The sequence below is a fragment of the Pteronotus mesoamericanus genome, unplaced genomic scaffold (genome assembly GCF_021234165.1).
Source record: "Pteronotus mesoamericanus isolate MK-2021 breed Mesoamerican mustached bat unplaced genomic scaffold, CSHL_Meso_final contig_20, whole genome shotgun sequence".
Lineage (NCBI taxonomy): Eukaryota > Metazoa > Chordata > Mammalia > Chiroptera > Mormoopidae > Pteronotus > Pteronotus mesoamericanus.
This window is the reverse complement of record NW_026555085.1, coordinates 43,827,182-43,843,085: the sequence shown is the minus strand read 5'-3', so window position 1 is coordinate 43,843,085 and position 15,904 is coordinate 43,827,182. Positions and strand designations below refer to the sequence as shown.

Genomic DNA, 15,904 nt, shown 5'->3' with positions numbered 1-15,904 from the left:
AAAGGATGTAAAAGGCAGGGAAAAAATGATTAATAGCTTTTATGGAAGTGGAGTCAAGAGAAGCCTTTAGTTTTGCTTTACCTTGTTTTTAACGGGAGAGATAATAGTATAGATTGTAGTATGTTTATGCTTTTTGGAAAGATTCAGTAGTCAGGAAAAAAGTCATGATGGAGAGAGGGGAAAGAATTGCTCGGGTAACGTCCTTGAGTAGATGGGCTGTAATATGACCTAATATACATTGAAGGGTTGGCTTTAGATAGGAACGTGGACTGTTCAGCTGCAGAAGCAGATAGGAAGTGGGGAAGGGGGAGGCTGTAGGTAGAGAGACTGATAGGTGGGTAGAAGTGGTGAGAAAGTGGATGATTTCTTTGATTGCCTCCATTTTCTGTAAGTGAAACTCAGTGTCGTTGGCTAGAAGTGAGGATGGGGCAGGGGGTCTTGGAGAAGAGAAGACGGGATGTGGGAGAGTTATCCCAGAGGACTAGACTGCCAGCTACAGAGTCTACTTGAAGTTAATGATCATGGATTTAAATTGAGACAAGGCACGGTTAGTGTGTGTGTATTTGTGTGCATGGGCCCATTTCACTGCTTAATTGCACATGTTCAGTAGTTGTATAGGTGAACTTACCAAGGTGAGTGTTTTCTGCCAAATGAGTACAATGAACTAAGAGAGGAGCAAGAGGGTCTCTAATGACATACGTGGATGTTGAGTAATGAAGGAAGAAAGGACATCAAGGGGTGCGATATAGTTAGAAATAGGTAGAGTCAGCAAACTGAGTCCCAGTGGGATGGAAGTTGGGAGACAGTTGATTGAAAGAGAGTAAGTGCCTAAAACTAAGATTTAGGAGTGACTGCATTACTAATAATAGAAAAAGTCTAGAGTAGGTCTAGTGGGAGTGAGTAGCTGAGGTGGAGAGAAGTATAAGGAACCAAAAGCTGGGGGTGTGAAAGGATTGCCTATGAGTGTGTTAAAAGTTACTAAGAGTGAAGGCACAAAGAATGTCCTAGCAGATGTAAAAGAAACAAGGGGTTGATGTAGAGGTTAATAGATGAAGTCAACTATTTATATGAGTACTGTTTCCTATTTCAAAATTTTATAATGTTTATGAATACCAAGATAAAAATAAAACAAATCACTAAAACTTATATTAAAGTACAGTGATAAACTAGTGGCTGTCTGTTTTTAGACTGAGCTACTTTTTTTCATTAGACTATCAGTTAGGCATGATTTTTTTATTACTGTCTTTTTATTGAAAAAATTGCCAAAAGCAATGTTAGTTTTATTCAGAACTGTAATTCCTTTTGGGGTGATTGCTATTTGTTACAGGTTGGGTCCTTTGAGAAGCAGCCTCTGAGGTGGAAATTTGTGTATAGAAAGTCTAGAGAATGCACTTGGGATCAACACTGGTTAAGATGAAACAAGCCCATCTGCTGAGGCTTACCCAAACAAAAGGCTTCTCTTTTTCATGTAGCAGAGAGGCCAGGGATAAGCAGTTCAGAGCTGGTGCAACTGTGCAAGGAACCAGATCCCTTCATTACTGCTGCAAAATCCTTAGTCTGTGACTTTTATCTCCACTGTCATAAGATGGTTATTCAGCCTCCAGCCCCTATCATAAGGAAGGGCAAAGGTAAAAGATGCAAGCCAGTTAAATCATCAACCTCTTAATCAGAAAAGTAGTCACTTTCCTGGAAGCCCCATGTAGGAAAATTTTGCTTTCATCTTACTGGCCAGAACCCTGATGGTGTGGCCACACTCAGCTGCATGGGGTCCAGGGAGATACCTGTCCAGGGCAAAATAAGGTTTCTGTTAACTATTGTGTTTTTATTTTGAGACTAATAATTTTATTGTCATGAAAGGAATAGTTGTTCATTATTTCAAACAAAAATACAGGAAAGTACAAATAAGAAAAAAGAAGAAAGAAACCAGTCCTTTAGCCATAGCTTCTCCATTCTGGAATTATTTTGATTGGTATCTTATTTGCCTGAATTTTCCTAATCCATTGTTTTTCAAAGAAGGGCTCATGGATTCCAAATTCTGCAGTGTTTTCATGTTTGAATTTTATATCCAAGAAAATTTTTTTATGTAAAAAGTGCAAAAGCACTATTCATGTATCATTATTGAAAATAATTACTTAGTAAAATCAAAATTAAGAACTTAAGGGAGAATTCTGGTATAAAAGCAATGAGTGACTGCAGCTTGAACAAGGTCCACCTGCCACTCTTGGATGCCCTGTGCTAGGGAGAATCACAGTGCCAGGAGTTCATTCCCCATTCACTCATCGACCGCGTGAATGGACCTCCAGTGATGTGGAAGGATTAATGCCTGTTGTCCCAGCGACTCAAACAATTTCTTAGTGAATGCTTTAAGAAATTGCTCTACAAAACCTCCTACATTAAACAGTCCAGTAAAACATGATTACTGCTCTATGAAGAAAATGTCCATATGTGTGGGGGGAAAAGATTGCAATCTATCAATGGAGTACTATTGGAGACTTGTTTTTTCTTTAGACTTTATTTTCCAAATTTTTTTAAAGATTTTATTTCTTCATTTTCAGAGAGAGGGGAAGGAAGGGAGAAAGAGAGGGAGAGAAATGTTGGTCATTTGCCTCTTGCACCCTCCAGCTGGGAATCCAGCTGGTGACCTTTCGGTTTGTGAGACAACACACAGCCCACTGAGCCACACCAGTCAGGGCTATTTTCCAAATCTTTAATAACTATGTATTTCACTTTTAATCAAAAGGTAAACTTCTGACTTAAAAATTTAGCATCTTGAAGAAGTTATATTAAAAATACAAATTTCAAATTATATATCTGTCTCAAAGGCAATCAGGTAATGTTTACTAAGTGTTCTGCTCAAAGCCTATAGTATTTGAATATGGACCTCAAGATCACTTGTAGGTATTTGCCTTAAATTTTTTAAATTATTAATTGAATTTATTGGCCTTAGAATTATTTCTTCTGTTTGGGGTTTACAAGGTACCTACCTTAAAAGCTGAAAATTTGACCAGAATATATGGTAATCACATTTTTTCTAAATGAGTATATATTATCAGGGTGGTAGAGCAGTGTTACAATTTTATCTTTTTAAATCAGTTTAGACTAGATGTTATAAAGTTCCTGTGCAATTTATATTATTCCATTCACACAGTAATATCTTAATACACATTACTTCTAAAAAGTATGCTTTGGCCCTGGCTGGTGTAGCTTAGTGGATTGCATGCCACCTTGGGAACTGAAGGGTCGCTGGTTCAATTCCCAGTCAGGGCACATGCCAAGGTGGCGGGCCTGGTTCCCAGCAGGGGGCATGCAAGAGGCAACCACACATTGATGTTTCTCTACCTCTAAAAATAAATAAGTAATAAAATAAATAAAAATTAGGCTTTGAAAGCACATTTAATTTCAACGAAAATGCTTCATAAAGTTACTCTCTGCTCTTTGATTCATTGTTTAGATATTCTTACTTGTTAGTGCTAGGAACTTTTAAAAGAATAATTTATTTAAAACTAGCGATCCACATTCTAAAATTACCCCAATTCACATTCTCACATCTATTTAGCCTCATTTGTCATTTGACATGAATCTTCGGTCCATAAACCTATGTCAAATTGAGTAGAATGTTGATTATGGGCAACAGCTCTGGACTCAGTCTTACACATTAGCCTTTTTGAGTTCCTCATTCTTCTTGTTGCATAATTGCTGAATACTCATTTACCTTTGTTTGCATTTGTGTTTTTATCTACTGTCTACAATATTTAGAAATCTTATCTGAAACAAAACTCATCAAGCCTGCAGCATTGAGTAAACCAGCTCCCAAAACTGAAAGTTTTCTGGCTACTCCTGAAAAGAAGTCTGAAGACCCTGCAGAACTTGCTTCCTGTGTTCAGTTTCAGATTGTAAGTATTAAATTTTAGAACACTATTTATAATGTTTTTATGATCTAAAATCATATTAAAACCAAATTATAGATGACATTTCTTTTGCTTTAAGTGTTCCCTCTTACTGAACACATTTATTTTCTTATTTAGAAAAACATTATTAAATTCTCATTTTATTCTTTGTGGATTTTGTTGTTGTTTTTTTTTTAACCACCTGTTTTGAATCATACATGTAAATCTATAATGAAGTAATGTTTTTTTCTTAGAAGGATTCTTTAAGATACCATGGTGGGAACATGGACCCAGAATTAATTATGTTTAAAAGAGTTCAGGAAGCAGAGGAAAAATGGAGGGGTGCGCAAGCCCTAATTGAGCAAATTAAAGTCACATTCTCAGAAAAAGAGAGAGAGTTGGAAAATAAGATGAACGAACTAAAGAAGCAACAGGAAAAGGAACTGTTCAAATTGAGTCAAGACAATTATATTCTTCAAGCTAAGGTACTAGACATGTTGTCAAGCTAAGGTACTAGACATGTTGTCCTATTCTTCTTCTTACTGATTAAAAAAGAACTTGTACTCCCTGATAAGTGCATTGTCATTGTTTTGTTCCTGGAGCTGTTTGGCTTGATGTATGTGCTGCATAAAACATGAGCATGGTTCCTAAGAGTGCTTCCTTACATAAGAGCCCAAATTGAACCCCATGAGGGAAAAAAATCAAAATTTATAATGGCTCATTTTGATTCTTTTCTTCAGTTAGCCGTCCTTTTTAAAATAAATCTCTTAGTTCACTGTGACCTTCAGAAAGAACTGCTATAGAAGGTCCAGATTAAGAAAATGACACTGGAGCATTTCTGAATAACTTCCATCTCAGAACCATCAGCACAAAACAATACTGTAATGATTTAATTGTAGTTGGTGTTAGGTTAATTCCAGAATAGTTATAAGATTAGTTTTCTTCCTCACTTCTCACTTTACCATTTATTTCCCTGTATAAACAATTTCTGCCTTTTCTGAAGTTAAATAGCTTTGGAGAAACAAACAAAAAACAAAGGTGGTTACATCTTGGAGAAACAGCTGATGCTGTTACTGAAGAAAAATTGAAGCAAATCCAAAAGGAAATACAAGAACAAGAGACACTTCTTCGAGGATATCAACAGGTATGATTTTTTCAGCACATAGCAAGGTTGTTCTTGAGATCCTTTGATTATAAAAATAAGGGATATTAAAATATTTATGTGCTCATTTAACAGCTAATGAGAATTCTAGCAAATGAGTTCCTAAGAGGAATGAGGAAGTGATAATTTGATTGGTCTGCTCATTTCTCATGGGCAGAATTGAAGTGGTTAAGAGCCTGGGTTCAGAATCCAAAGAAACTGGTTTTAGACTTAGCTGTGCCACCTGCTGTGGACCCTTGGGCAAATGACCTCTCTAAGCCAGTTTCCTCATCCATGAAATGGGGATGATGATAATAGTACCTGTCTCAAAAGGTGGTTATGAAATTAAAATAAGACCATGCAAACCAACCTTATAGTTCCTGGCACAGAGAAGCCAAATCAATGAATGTTGCCTGTTATTATTTTAAAGAGCCATATTCCTTTAAAACTTTCCTGTCTTTCTGTAATGCTTTCAAGTAGATAATACTTAAATACTTAAGTAGATAATAATAGTTTTATAATTATATTGAAAAATATGAATCTGAAATCACTTGAGAGTGAAATATTTTGAATGAGAGAAAATTTGTGTGTCCTACAGAAGGCAACTATTTGTGATATGTGATGGAATCTTGGTGATATTGACTTGATAATCAACCAGGACAAGTTTAGTGATCTCCAGAATGAGATTTCATCTTAGTTCTTCCTTCCTCCTTCCCCTTTCCATTTTGTTTTTTACTTCCCTCCCCATCTCCTTCTCCCGTATTACCTTTTTCTCTTTTAAACAACCATAGTGTAAACATTACCACATCAGAGATCACAATGTTTACTGCAAATGAAATAGTACTAATTTTGCAGAACACACTGCACTTGAGTTAGACAAACCCTTGGCCTTCCATTCTGATCTTGCTCTATAGAGCATAAGGTTTAAGGAGGATTTCACAAACCTGTAAGTTTGCCAGTCACCCCCTCCCACAAAGAAATATAAAATTTATGTATCTATATATATACATTTCTGTATTTTTCCAGGTGTCATTAATTCTGCAGATAATTTAAGCACAGTCTGCCAGACACGAGGCCACACATAGTGAGATGGTTCCTAGTTTTTATTAGATCCTCAAGGCTCCTTGGTGTTTACCAGATTCCTAATTTTAAGGAGGCTAATAAGCCACAGCAGCTATGCACGGATTGGTACTTTCTCCCTCTGATCTCACTGAGTCACTTTTTAGCTAAAGCCCAGTGGTGAACTAGGTCTAATCTCTGCTCTGCCTTGTCCTGATCTTTTAGAAACACCTAGTCTCTAACTCCCTGATCACAGAAATTTCCAGAAACAAGCATAGACACTCATTGTGGCTACATCGAATTACCTCTCCATTGGAAGATAGGCCAAAAACGGAAAAAAAGAGGATGCAAACAGTCCCACTCACCTCCCCATCCCTGGAGCACAAAGTCGGAACATGGCTACTACTGCAGTCACTCACCCATTTACTGTTGTAAAATGCAGTACCTCCTACTGACACTAGGCTCTTTGGCTTTGGGAATTTTTGCAACTTTTTTTTTTTTTAATAAGTAGTTTGGAAAAAATTGTTTTCAGAAAATAAGTTTCCTTCTGTGATAATATAAAGAATTTTTAAAAGCTTTTGCTTGCTCAAAAACTGGAGAAAATATAAAACCTTAAAAATGTTTAAAGGATGTATCTGTATGAACATATATACTTATGTAAGTACTACTGACTTTTAACTAAAATGTCATTTTCTGTTTATAAAAAGGAAAACGAAAGATTGTATAATCAAGTGAAAGATCTCCAAGAACAAAACAAGAAAAATGAGGAGCGAATGTTCAAGGAAAACCAGAGTTTATTCAGTGAGTTAGCTTCCTTAAAGTAAGTTCTTCTTAAATTCTAAAATCAAATATACATAGATTGTTTCCAAGCACTTTATTGTTATATCAATAATACATTTTTATAGTTAGAACTGAAAAAATGTGCACACTGATTTACTTTGTAACTTTTATATTTTTAATATTCGATAGATTTTTCCTTTAGTATTAGATGTCTAATACGTATAGATGAGTATTTTCAGCGTATTTATATTTGAGTTTGAGATCAGTTTCGGAAAACAACACACTTTTCTTGATCATTAAACCTGAGATGCTTATGTAATGCATATTAGTAATAATGCCTTTAGTAGTAATGCTTTAAAAAAATCATACAGTACCACTTTATTGTCTTAGGTCAGGTTCCATACAAGTAGAGTCTCAGGTAGGAATCTTTGTAGAGGTGATTTCGTAGAGGGTAGCTCTCAGGAGAAAAAGGAGCAAGAGAAGCAAGATGAGGGGTGGGTGGAGGTAGGGATTGTAAACAAGAGTGTGTTCTCAGCTGAGACTGGCTTCAGTCTGATCTCACCAGGAGGCTTGGGAGAAGAGATCGCATCACGTAGTTGGTCCCCACTTGAGGCAAGAGAGGGAAGCCTTTTTTACCCCTAAGTCAGGACTTCACTGGCCAAAAGGAGCCCCAGGAAGGGGTCGGCAGATGTCCTCTGGGAAGCAGCCTTCTGTACCCCCAAACCAGCCTGTCACTGACTGAGATGTGGCCCAGGAAGCAGTTGAGGGATATCCTCTGGGCCAAGGGGAGGCGCTGCTTTGTCTGAGGCATTTGTACAGAAGAACCTTGAGTTATCAATCGGCAGTCACCATGGTGGGCTGATGGAGCACCAGCACCAACTTAAGAATCATATTTCAGGTCTTTGGGATGTTACTACATCCAGCTTTAACATATTAAGTTAAAAAAACAAACAAACCCATAAACATGGACATGCTAGAGTCCTATCTGCTTTTAAGAAATGATTGCCAGTTGTGCATCATTTCATATGAATACTATATTTATGCATACTTCTTTGTTGTTGCTGGATAACCTAGTGTGTAAGAGACAGGGCTATTGTTAGCTTATACTGATCTTTCATGCAAAATAGAAAAAGGCACACAGGTTAGCAAACAAAGGCATTATTTTGTAAATTAAAAAAAACAAATGCTCCTTTCCCAAGGTAATAATTTGCATAGTTTTGATGCCTGAATGCATGTACATCTGTTTTCTTCCCAAATGCTTCAATAAAATATTTTAAAATAGTACATCTTATACTGGCCTGGCTTTTAAAAGAGAGCTATTCCAGTATCTAAAACTGAAATTCTAAATGAACTCTTTTTTTTTTTTTAGATCTACATATGTATGTATGTATTTATGTATTTTTAGAGCGAGGGGAAGGGAGGGAGAGAAACATCAGTGTGTGGTTGCCTCTCACATGCCCCCTACTGGGGACCTGGCCCACAGCCCAGGTATGAGCCCTGACCGGGAACCAAACCAATGACCCTCTGGTTTGCAGGCCAGCGCTCAATCCACAGAGCACACCAGCCAGGGCTAAATCAACTTTCTTAATGAAATAAATGGTTTCTTTAGTACATTAGGGTTAGATGAGCACATACAGATTTTTTTTTTACTTAATCTTGATTGTATTTTTTCCATTACCATTTAGTTCCCTTCTACCCTCTTCGCCAGCAGTCTCCACACTGCTGTCCATGTCCATGAGTCCATATTCCTTTTTGCTCAGTTCCTCTACCCCCTGACGCCACCCCCACCGCCCCACCACTAGCTGTCCTCTGCTCTCCATCACATATGGATTCTTAAACTTCTTATATAATGTCTCTAGAAAAACAGAAAAATTTAATCTAAGGTAAAAATAGTAAACTGTGTTTGGTTTTGTTAGTTTCCATGTGTATCATTGGTGGTTTGTGTTTCTCAGAAAGTAACCTAAGATGGTGTGGCAAGGAGTACATAACACAACAGGAAATAGGCAGCGTGTCCTTCTGGGACATTGATTTTTTTCCTTTTCTGAGAATTGGGAGGAAATATTTTTATAGTTATATTATTTAATTATATATTAAATCAGTGATCTTAGGGTTTCGGTTCCTTTAGATTAACTATAAACTTTTCCCTCTAAGTGATATTTTATTGTTTGGATTAAATAAACTTTTTTATCTTCAGTGACTCACATAGTTCCAACATCCATTAGTTTATAGTTTAAAAGTTGAATATTTTGTAATGAAAAGAGTTCTTTGTAAAAAAAAAAATTTATTTTCAAAATATATCAGAGAACAGATGCAGAAAAATCATTTCCTGTCTCACGTAGTTGAAGATTCAGAGCCCACCAGAAACCAGAATTTTACAGATCTGTTAGCAGAACTACGGGTAGCACAGGTAAGTTGCATAAGGATTTTAATTATTAGTGATAATAAAGATTATTATAAAAATCACCATATGTGTAAAAAAAATCTGTTTTATGTAATTTATGAATAAGACCCTTTTATAAATTTTTTACCATCTAAAAATTAAGAAATATCAAAGATAGCATTTAGCATACATGTGACTCTAGAGAAAATAATGAAATACTTGTTTTAGATGGCATCCTATTTATAATAGAACCTTTCTTCAGGCATTTATTGTATGGAGCTATATTGGAATCATAACCTTTTATGGCACACATACATTATTTCAAACAAGTTCCTCCTGAAAAATGTACAGCAAAAATAGACAAATAATTTGAAGATGATAGTTTACCTTAAAAACTTAGTTGGCTTTTTACCTGTCTTCCTAAGTAGACTACACACTTCTAGGGGGGCAGATACAATACCCACAAATATTTGATTCTGATGTACCTAACACAAAAGTAAAAATGCAATAGTTGCTCCCTAATTTTTCTTTATTATAAAGTATATGGCCTAGAATTTTCGAGAGCAGTATTTATCAGTGGGAAACATTTTGAAATTTTGGGCAGGTTAATTGTATTTTAAGCAGAACAATGTTACGTATTAGATAATTTTTATAATCCCTGTCCCTGGTGCGCCCACCAATCATTGTAACAATCAAAACCACTGTTTCCAAACATCCCCGGTAGGAGAGCAGATAATTCTCCCCACTCCCTCCCCTTAAGAATCATAGCACCAGATAAAAAAGCCCTTCCAATCTATTTGAATGATGATGTAAACAAGAAAAATTCCAATTGTGTACCATTTTTTAATTAGAAAGTTACTATATAAAGTGAGGTACAGTTACATAGCAATTTGAACATATCAGAGTTAATAATTGATGTTTAGCAGGTTTTTTGTAGTATATAAAATGTGGCTTCAAATATGAACCCATTTGAGAGCTTTTTTCAGATGTATATATGTATGTACAGAATAATTACTAGATAGGAAATAGGTAGACATGTAGAAAGAATAAATAATTGGACTGCCCCCCCCACACCCCTTTATCAGTGGGCCTCAAAATTAGCAAGTTTAAAAGGAATATTGCCATATTTTATGAAAGCTTGGGAAAACACAGTAAGGTTTCAAGCATAGCATTAGCTTCATTTGAAAGCTATTAGACTGGATTTTAGATTGTAAGGTAGTATAGTATTTGTAAGAATTTTTATAATTTTTATTTTGAAATGAAACTATACCGAGTGTGCTACCATGAGTCCAAGAGCTTCTTCAGCAGTTATGAATTCAGTTCAACGCACATTTATTGAGTATCTGCCATGTGCTTAGTCCCATCAGGGAGTAATGAATCAGTCTTGGTCCCCATAGAGCTTTCAACCTAATAAGAAGAGCATGTATACAAATCAATGTCATATGAAACAAAGTAATAAATGCTATGCTATAGTTACAGTGAAAGTTTGTGGGAATGCAAAGTAGGGGATAATCAAGAATAGCCTCATTTGAACTAAGCTCTGAACGATAAATACGATTTTGTCAAGCAGCAGAATGAGGCCACTGAGAGTAGTGTGGAAATGTAGGGCATGCTGAGAATTCATTCAACATTTTCTTGATGTGCCAGCCATTTTTTATGCATTTGTGACAGATAAAAGGGTTAGCGAAATAAAGTCCTCTTTCAAGTAAATATATAATGTGTCAGGTGGTGATGAGTGTTGTAAAGAAAATAAAGCAACATACCTGGGGACCAGAGTGGGGGGTTGCTATTTGAGAAAGAGTGATCAGGGAAAGTCTTCCTGGGGCTTCATTTGAGCAGAAGCCTTGATGAAGTGAAGGAGCAAGCCACCTGCTGTCTGTGGGCAGAGTGCTGGGGGCGAAGGAAACAATAAGTACAAACACATTGGGGTAGGAGTGTGCTGGGCGTGTTCCAAGACCTAGGTCTCTGGCTGGAGTGGAGTTGGAGGGTGAAGGTTTGTGGTAGATGCAGTCAGAGGCATGGGCAAGGTGGGGTTACGTGACATTGGAGGGCATGGTAAGGACTTTGGGACATGGGAGCCACCAGAGAGTTTCAAACAAAGGAGTGATATTAACTGATTCTTTAAAACAATTCCTCTGGCTACTGTGAGAAGAACTGTAGCTACTGAACGTGGAGAAGGTAGACTAGTTAGGAGGTTATTATAATATCCAGAAGTTAGAACAATAGATAAGAAAGTGTTTCAGACTGTGGTGAGTTAGATGATAAGAACTGATTCTAGTAGGTTGTGAGGGGCTGTTAATAATTGGGGGCAGGGGAATCAGAGATAAATTTTAGGAAAAATTGTCAGTATTTATGATTAATTATGTGAAAGAAACTATACTGCAATTTATTGTGGTTAAAAATAACTTGCTCTTGTATTTCTGTGAATCTCAAGAAAGAAAAAAGCAGTTTATTGGAAGACATCAAAAGACTGAAGCAAGACAAACAAGCTCTTGAAGTAGACTTGGAAAAAATGAAGAAAGAGCGAGACCAAGCCAAAGATCAGGTTGCCTATGTCACAGGTAAAACACTGAGCTAAAACAGTTTACCTTTATACTCATAACTGTTTAATCTTGAATTTAAGTAATAGCAGTTGGACGGTAAAAACAAAATGCTGTTCCTTAAAGTATATTGTAATGTTAGGAACATTTTCTTAAAATTAATTATTCATAGATATGTGCATTTGACTGGTTTTATCAGGAATAATTGTAAGAGCAAAGAAAATCAAGGATTATTTTGAATTCGTGCCTTTTTATGTTTAGTTGGTTACATGTCTGTCATTCCAACTGGACTTTGACGTTCCTGAGGGTATGGTCTGTCTTTTTATCCCAGGGTCAAAAATGTAGACTCTCAAGTATTTGCCAAGTGAACAAATAGAAAATGGAAGGATAACTGACATTCCCTACCAGGGAAAACAAAAGAGAGTAAGAGAAGAATGCAGAAAAGTTTAATATGAAAAATATTGCAGATGAACATGAGACAGGGTGGTAAATACGGGTTTCAGGGAGGAGTGGCATTTGAGCTGGGTCCTGGCTGACAGTAAGATTCAGAAGTGAAAGAATGGAGGGATGCTGTCCTAGAGTGTTTCATGAGCACAGTATTGAGGGAACGTGTGGATTGGAGGGCAGGGTATAGGGCCAGAAAGGTAGATCAGAAGAGTTCTTGTTTGCCAAAGTAAAGATTTTTCCTCTGTGATAGTAGAATCTTCAGTGTAAGATATGTACAATAAAATTCACTTACCTGCTTGTAAGAAAATTACTTACATTTACTTTCCTCATCTGTAAAAATAGAATAGTATGAACAGTACCCATCATATAAGTTGTGTTAAATAAAATCATGCATAGTAAGCACCTACTAGTGTTTGCTATTGTTACTTTTTAATATAATTATAGGAATGCTTTATTTTTATTATATCTTGAATCCAGTATTTGTCTTTCCATGGAAACAAGTTTACTTTTATAATGAAGGTCAGGGGGGATAACAACTGATGTATCAAAAATGTCTACGTAGCAACTTTGCTATGAGTTACAGGATTTAGCATATGAACACAATCTTCATCTCCCTTTACTAATTATAAGTTATACTAGACACTGTGTTGCCTACATCAGTTTTTTGCCTCTTATTTTTTCATAATACTTTTATTAAACAGTCATTGTTTTTTATTTAAAATCTTTTAATTTATTTCTACATTTTTAAAAATGACAATCAAGTTATTAAGTTACTTTATCCTATAGGTGAAAAATTATACGAGATAAAAATTTTAGAAGAAACGCATAAACAAGAAATCAGTCGTTTGCAAAAAAGATTACAGTGGTATGCAGAAAATCAGGAACTTCTAGATAAAGATGCAGTTCGACTTAAAGAAGCAAATGAAGAAATTGAGAAGCTCAAACTTGAGGTAATAGGTCATTTCAGAATATATTTCTGTAGGTCAACCCTATTAAATTCAACAATCAGGGCTTACTCTTGAGTCATTGAAGTAATACTGTAAATTTTATGAATTTAAATAGCTGGTTTGGGTTTTGGTTTGCTTTTAGATGTGTAGTTTATTATAGATTAGACTGCAAATAAATCCAAGCTCCTTATCACAACCTGTCAGGTCTCCACGTGGCCTGAACGCTGCCTGACTCTCCGGCCTCATCCAGACACATTCCCACAAACCTCTCCTTCAGCCACACTAAAACTCCCACTGATTCTTGAACATGCCACGCTTCAACCACGTGTTGCCTTGGCCTAGATTACTCTGGCCTTGGTTCTTCCTATGTCTTGCTCCTCATTAAGGTCTCAGCTCAAATTTCTACTCCAAGAAAGACTTTTCCTGACCAGCCTTATCTACTGTAGCTGCCAATCTACCCCTCTCTGACCCTTCCTTCCCATTTTTTCACTTTTTTTATGTTCTTCACAGTACTGTCAGTTTCTGAGGTTATTTTGTTAATGTAGTTTATTAGCTTATCAACTCTCTCCTTCCCCTAGAGAGAGCTTAAACACCGCAAAAACAGGGGCCTGGCTCAGCTCATTTGCCATCCGTATCTGTAGCAGAGTGTCTCATCTGGGCATTAATAAATGAATGAATAAACTATAATTGCGCCACCCTCCTGGTGTTTTCCTGGTATGTTTTAAATATGCTTCTTAGCATGTTTTTACTTATTGATAGGTGGAGAAACTGAAAGCTGAATCTGGAAATCCATCTATTCAGCAGAAGATACGTTTAAAAGATAAAGCAGCTGATGCCAAAAAAATTCAGGACCTAGAGCGGCAAGTATGTGTTAAGGGTAAATTTTCATTAAAGTATTTTATATATGGTCTATTGTGTTTTTTTCTTGTTTCAGGAGATCCTATAAGATGTAGTCAATCTGGAAGTTCTTCTGGACTAAGGTGCCTCATTACATGGTAGACCTATTGATGATAATTATTTTTGCATCACAGCTCTGTTAGACATCTGGGAAAAGGAAGCAAAAATTAGAAACTCTGGGTATAGAATTAAGATTCCTTCTCCTAAAAAGATAGGTGACAGGAGTACAGGAAAGGAAGTCCTTGAGTTTGGAACATGTTAGTAATGCTGGGAAGTATTGCAAAACACCTTGGAAACAGATCATTCAACACCCCAAAGAGCTGGCCGTAATTTTGAGCTCTTACTATTTAGGCTTAAAAATATTCATTACATGGTCAGTGTACCAGAGAGATCTTTTTCAAAAATCATACAGTAACATTTATTAGGATAAAGATTTTTTTCATTGAAGTAGTTGTTTTGTGGGGTGGAATATTAGTTAACTTTTTCCTTCTGTTTTTAAAACTCAATAGTACAGTATTTCTATTCACAACTAAATATTAAAATAAGAATTTTCAGCCTTGTTCATAGGAGAGCATGATTCTGCATCGAGTCATTACACTTAAATGTATGGCTATTCTGTCACAAACCCAAAACTGTGAGGTCATCGCTGTACTGAGTATTATCTCAGTTTTATGTGAAGAAGGAAAACTAAGCAAAAAATTCACTTCGTTGCTTTTACAGGATCTGTTCTTACATTAAAAGGTATGATTTGGTAGTGTGATTCAGTGTTCCACAGGAAAGCAACCACAAAAGTGATTTGAAGAGCTAAAAATATTCTAAAATAACTGTAGTCTAGGATTCCTTGGCTTCTTTTTGTATGCTTAAGATTTAGATTAGTCAAAATGGATTAGCCAACCAAAATTGTGAAAGGAAAAAGACCAAAGGAAATACTTCTCTAATAGATAAAATTATTTTAAGAGAAATACTGTAGAACTGAGTGTGTGAGAAAAATACTACACATGCTTAATAGCAAAATAAAGATGTGAAATGCTGATAAATATTGACCAGAAATACATTTTATAAAAATAGCCTCCCTTTTATTAACACTTGTATTAAAAATTTACTCATCAAGTTATATCCTTCTCAAATATTATCAGTAATAGTATTTTGTAAAGTTTGCTGCATGTATATTTTAGATCCTGATTCTATTCCCATGAACATTTCTATCCTAATGATTTTAAACCTTAATATATATTTTATAATCAAAGAGTATCATACTCAGAATCATTTTGGAGCCATATATTCTGAAATAGATTACAGAATAAAATATCTTCTTTCCTAAAGAGCACATAAGTAAAATTGGCTAATTAGATGCACATTTTAATGAAAATTTCAGAGTGTGTGCATTTGTTCATGCTTCATTTAATATTCTGTAGTTTAATTTCCAGTGAGAATTTTTTTTAAAAAAACAAAAAAATCTACATTGTAAGACAGCCACACCAGTATCAGTGATTAAAGAATAACAATAAAAAAGAAAAATTAAAGAAGATACAAATAAAATCTGATTCCCCAAAAATGTAATATACATTTCAAGGTATCTAAATCAGATCAAAAGTATTTCTTAAAATTTTAAATGAATGCATTGTGAAAATGTGCAAACAAATTCACTTTTAAAATTTTTTTATTTTAAATTTTTTTGTTTTTGTTTATTCTATTACAGTTGTCCCAAATGCTGCAACTAAAATCTAGATCTCCTTTTAATACATGTAGTATATATGTATATACCTTTATATGCTTATATCTATTTCAGATAACTAGGTTTTAAATACCAGAGGAAGCGAAGCTTT

General features: G+C 35.5%; 1 protein-coding gene across 1 annotated transcript in view; it reads left to right on the top strand.

Moving 5' to 3' along the window:
* The window catches only part of CEP162 (centrosomal protein 162), a 73,500-nt gene that overhangs the window by 33,619 nt on the left and 23,977 nt on the right, over positions 1–15,904 (top strand). The window contains exons 14-21 of the mRNA XM_054569673.1: positions 3,757–3,893; positions 4,142–4,372; positions 4,891–5,031; positions 6,795–6,907; positions 9,169–9,274; positions 11,682–11,808; positions 13,021–13,184; positions 13,941–14,045. Of these exons, the coding sequence (XP_054425648.1) occupies positions 3,757–3,893; positions 4,142–4,372; positions 4,891–5,031; positions 6,795–6,907; positions 9,169–9,274; positions 11,682–11,808; positions 13,021–13,184; positions 13,941–14,045 (1,124 nt within the window). The remainder of the gene's footprint in view (positions 1–3,756; positions 3,894–4,141; positions 4,373–4,890; positions 5,032–6,794; positions 6,908–9,168; positions 9,275–11,681; positions 11,809–13,020; positions 13,185–13,940; positions 14,046–15,904) is intronic.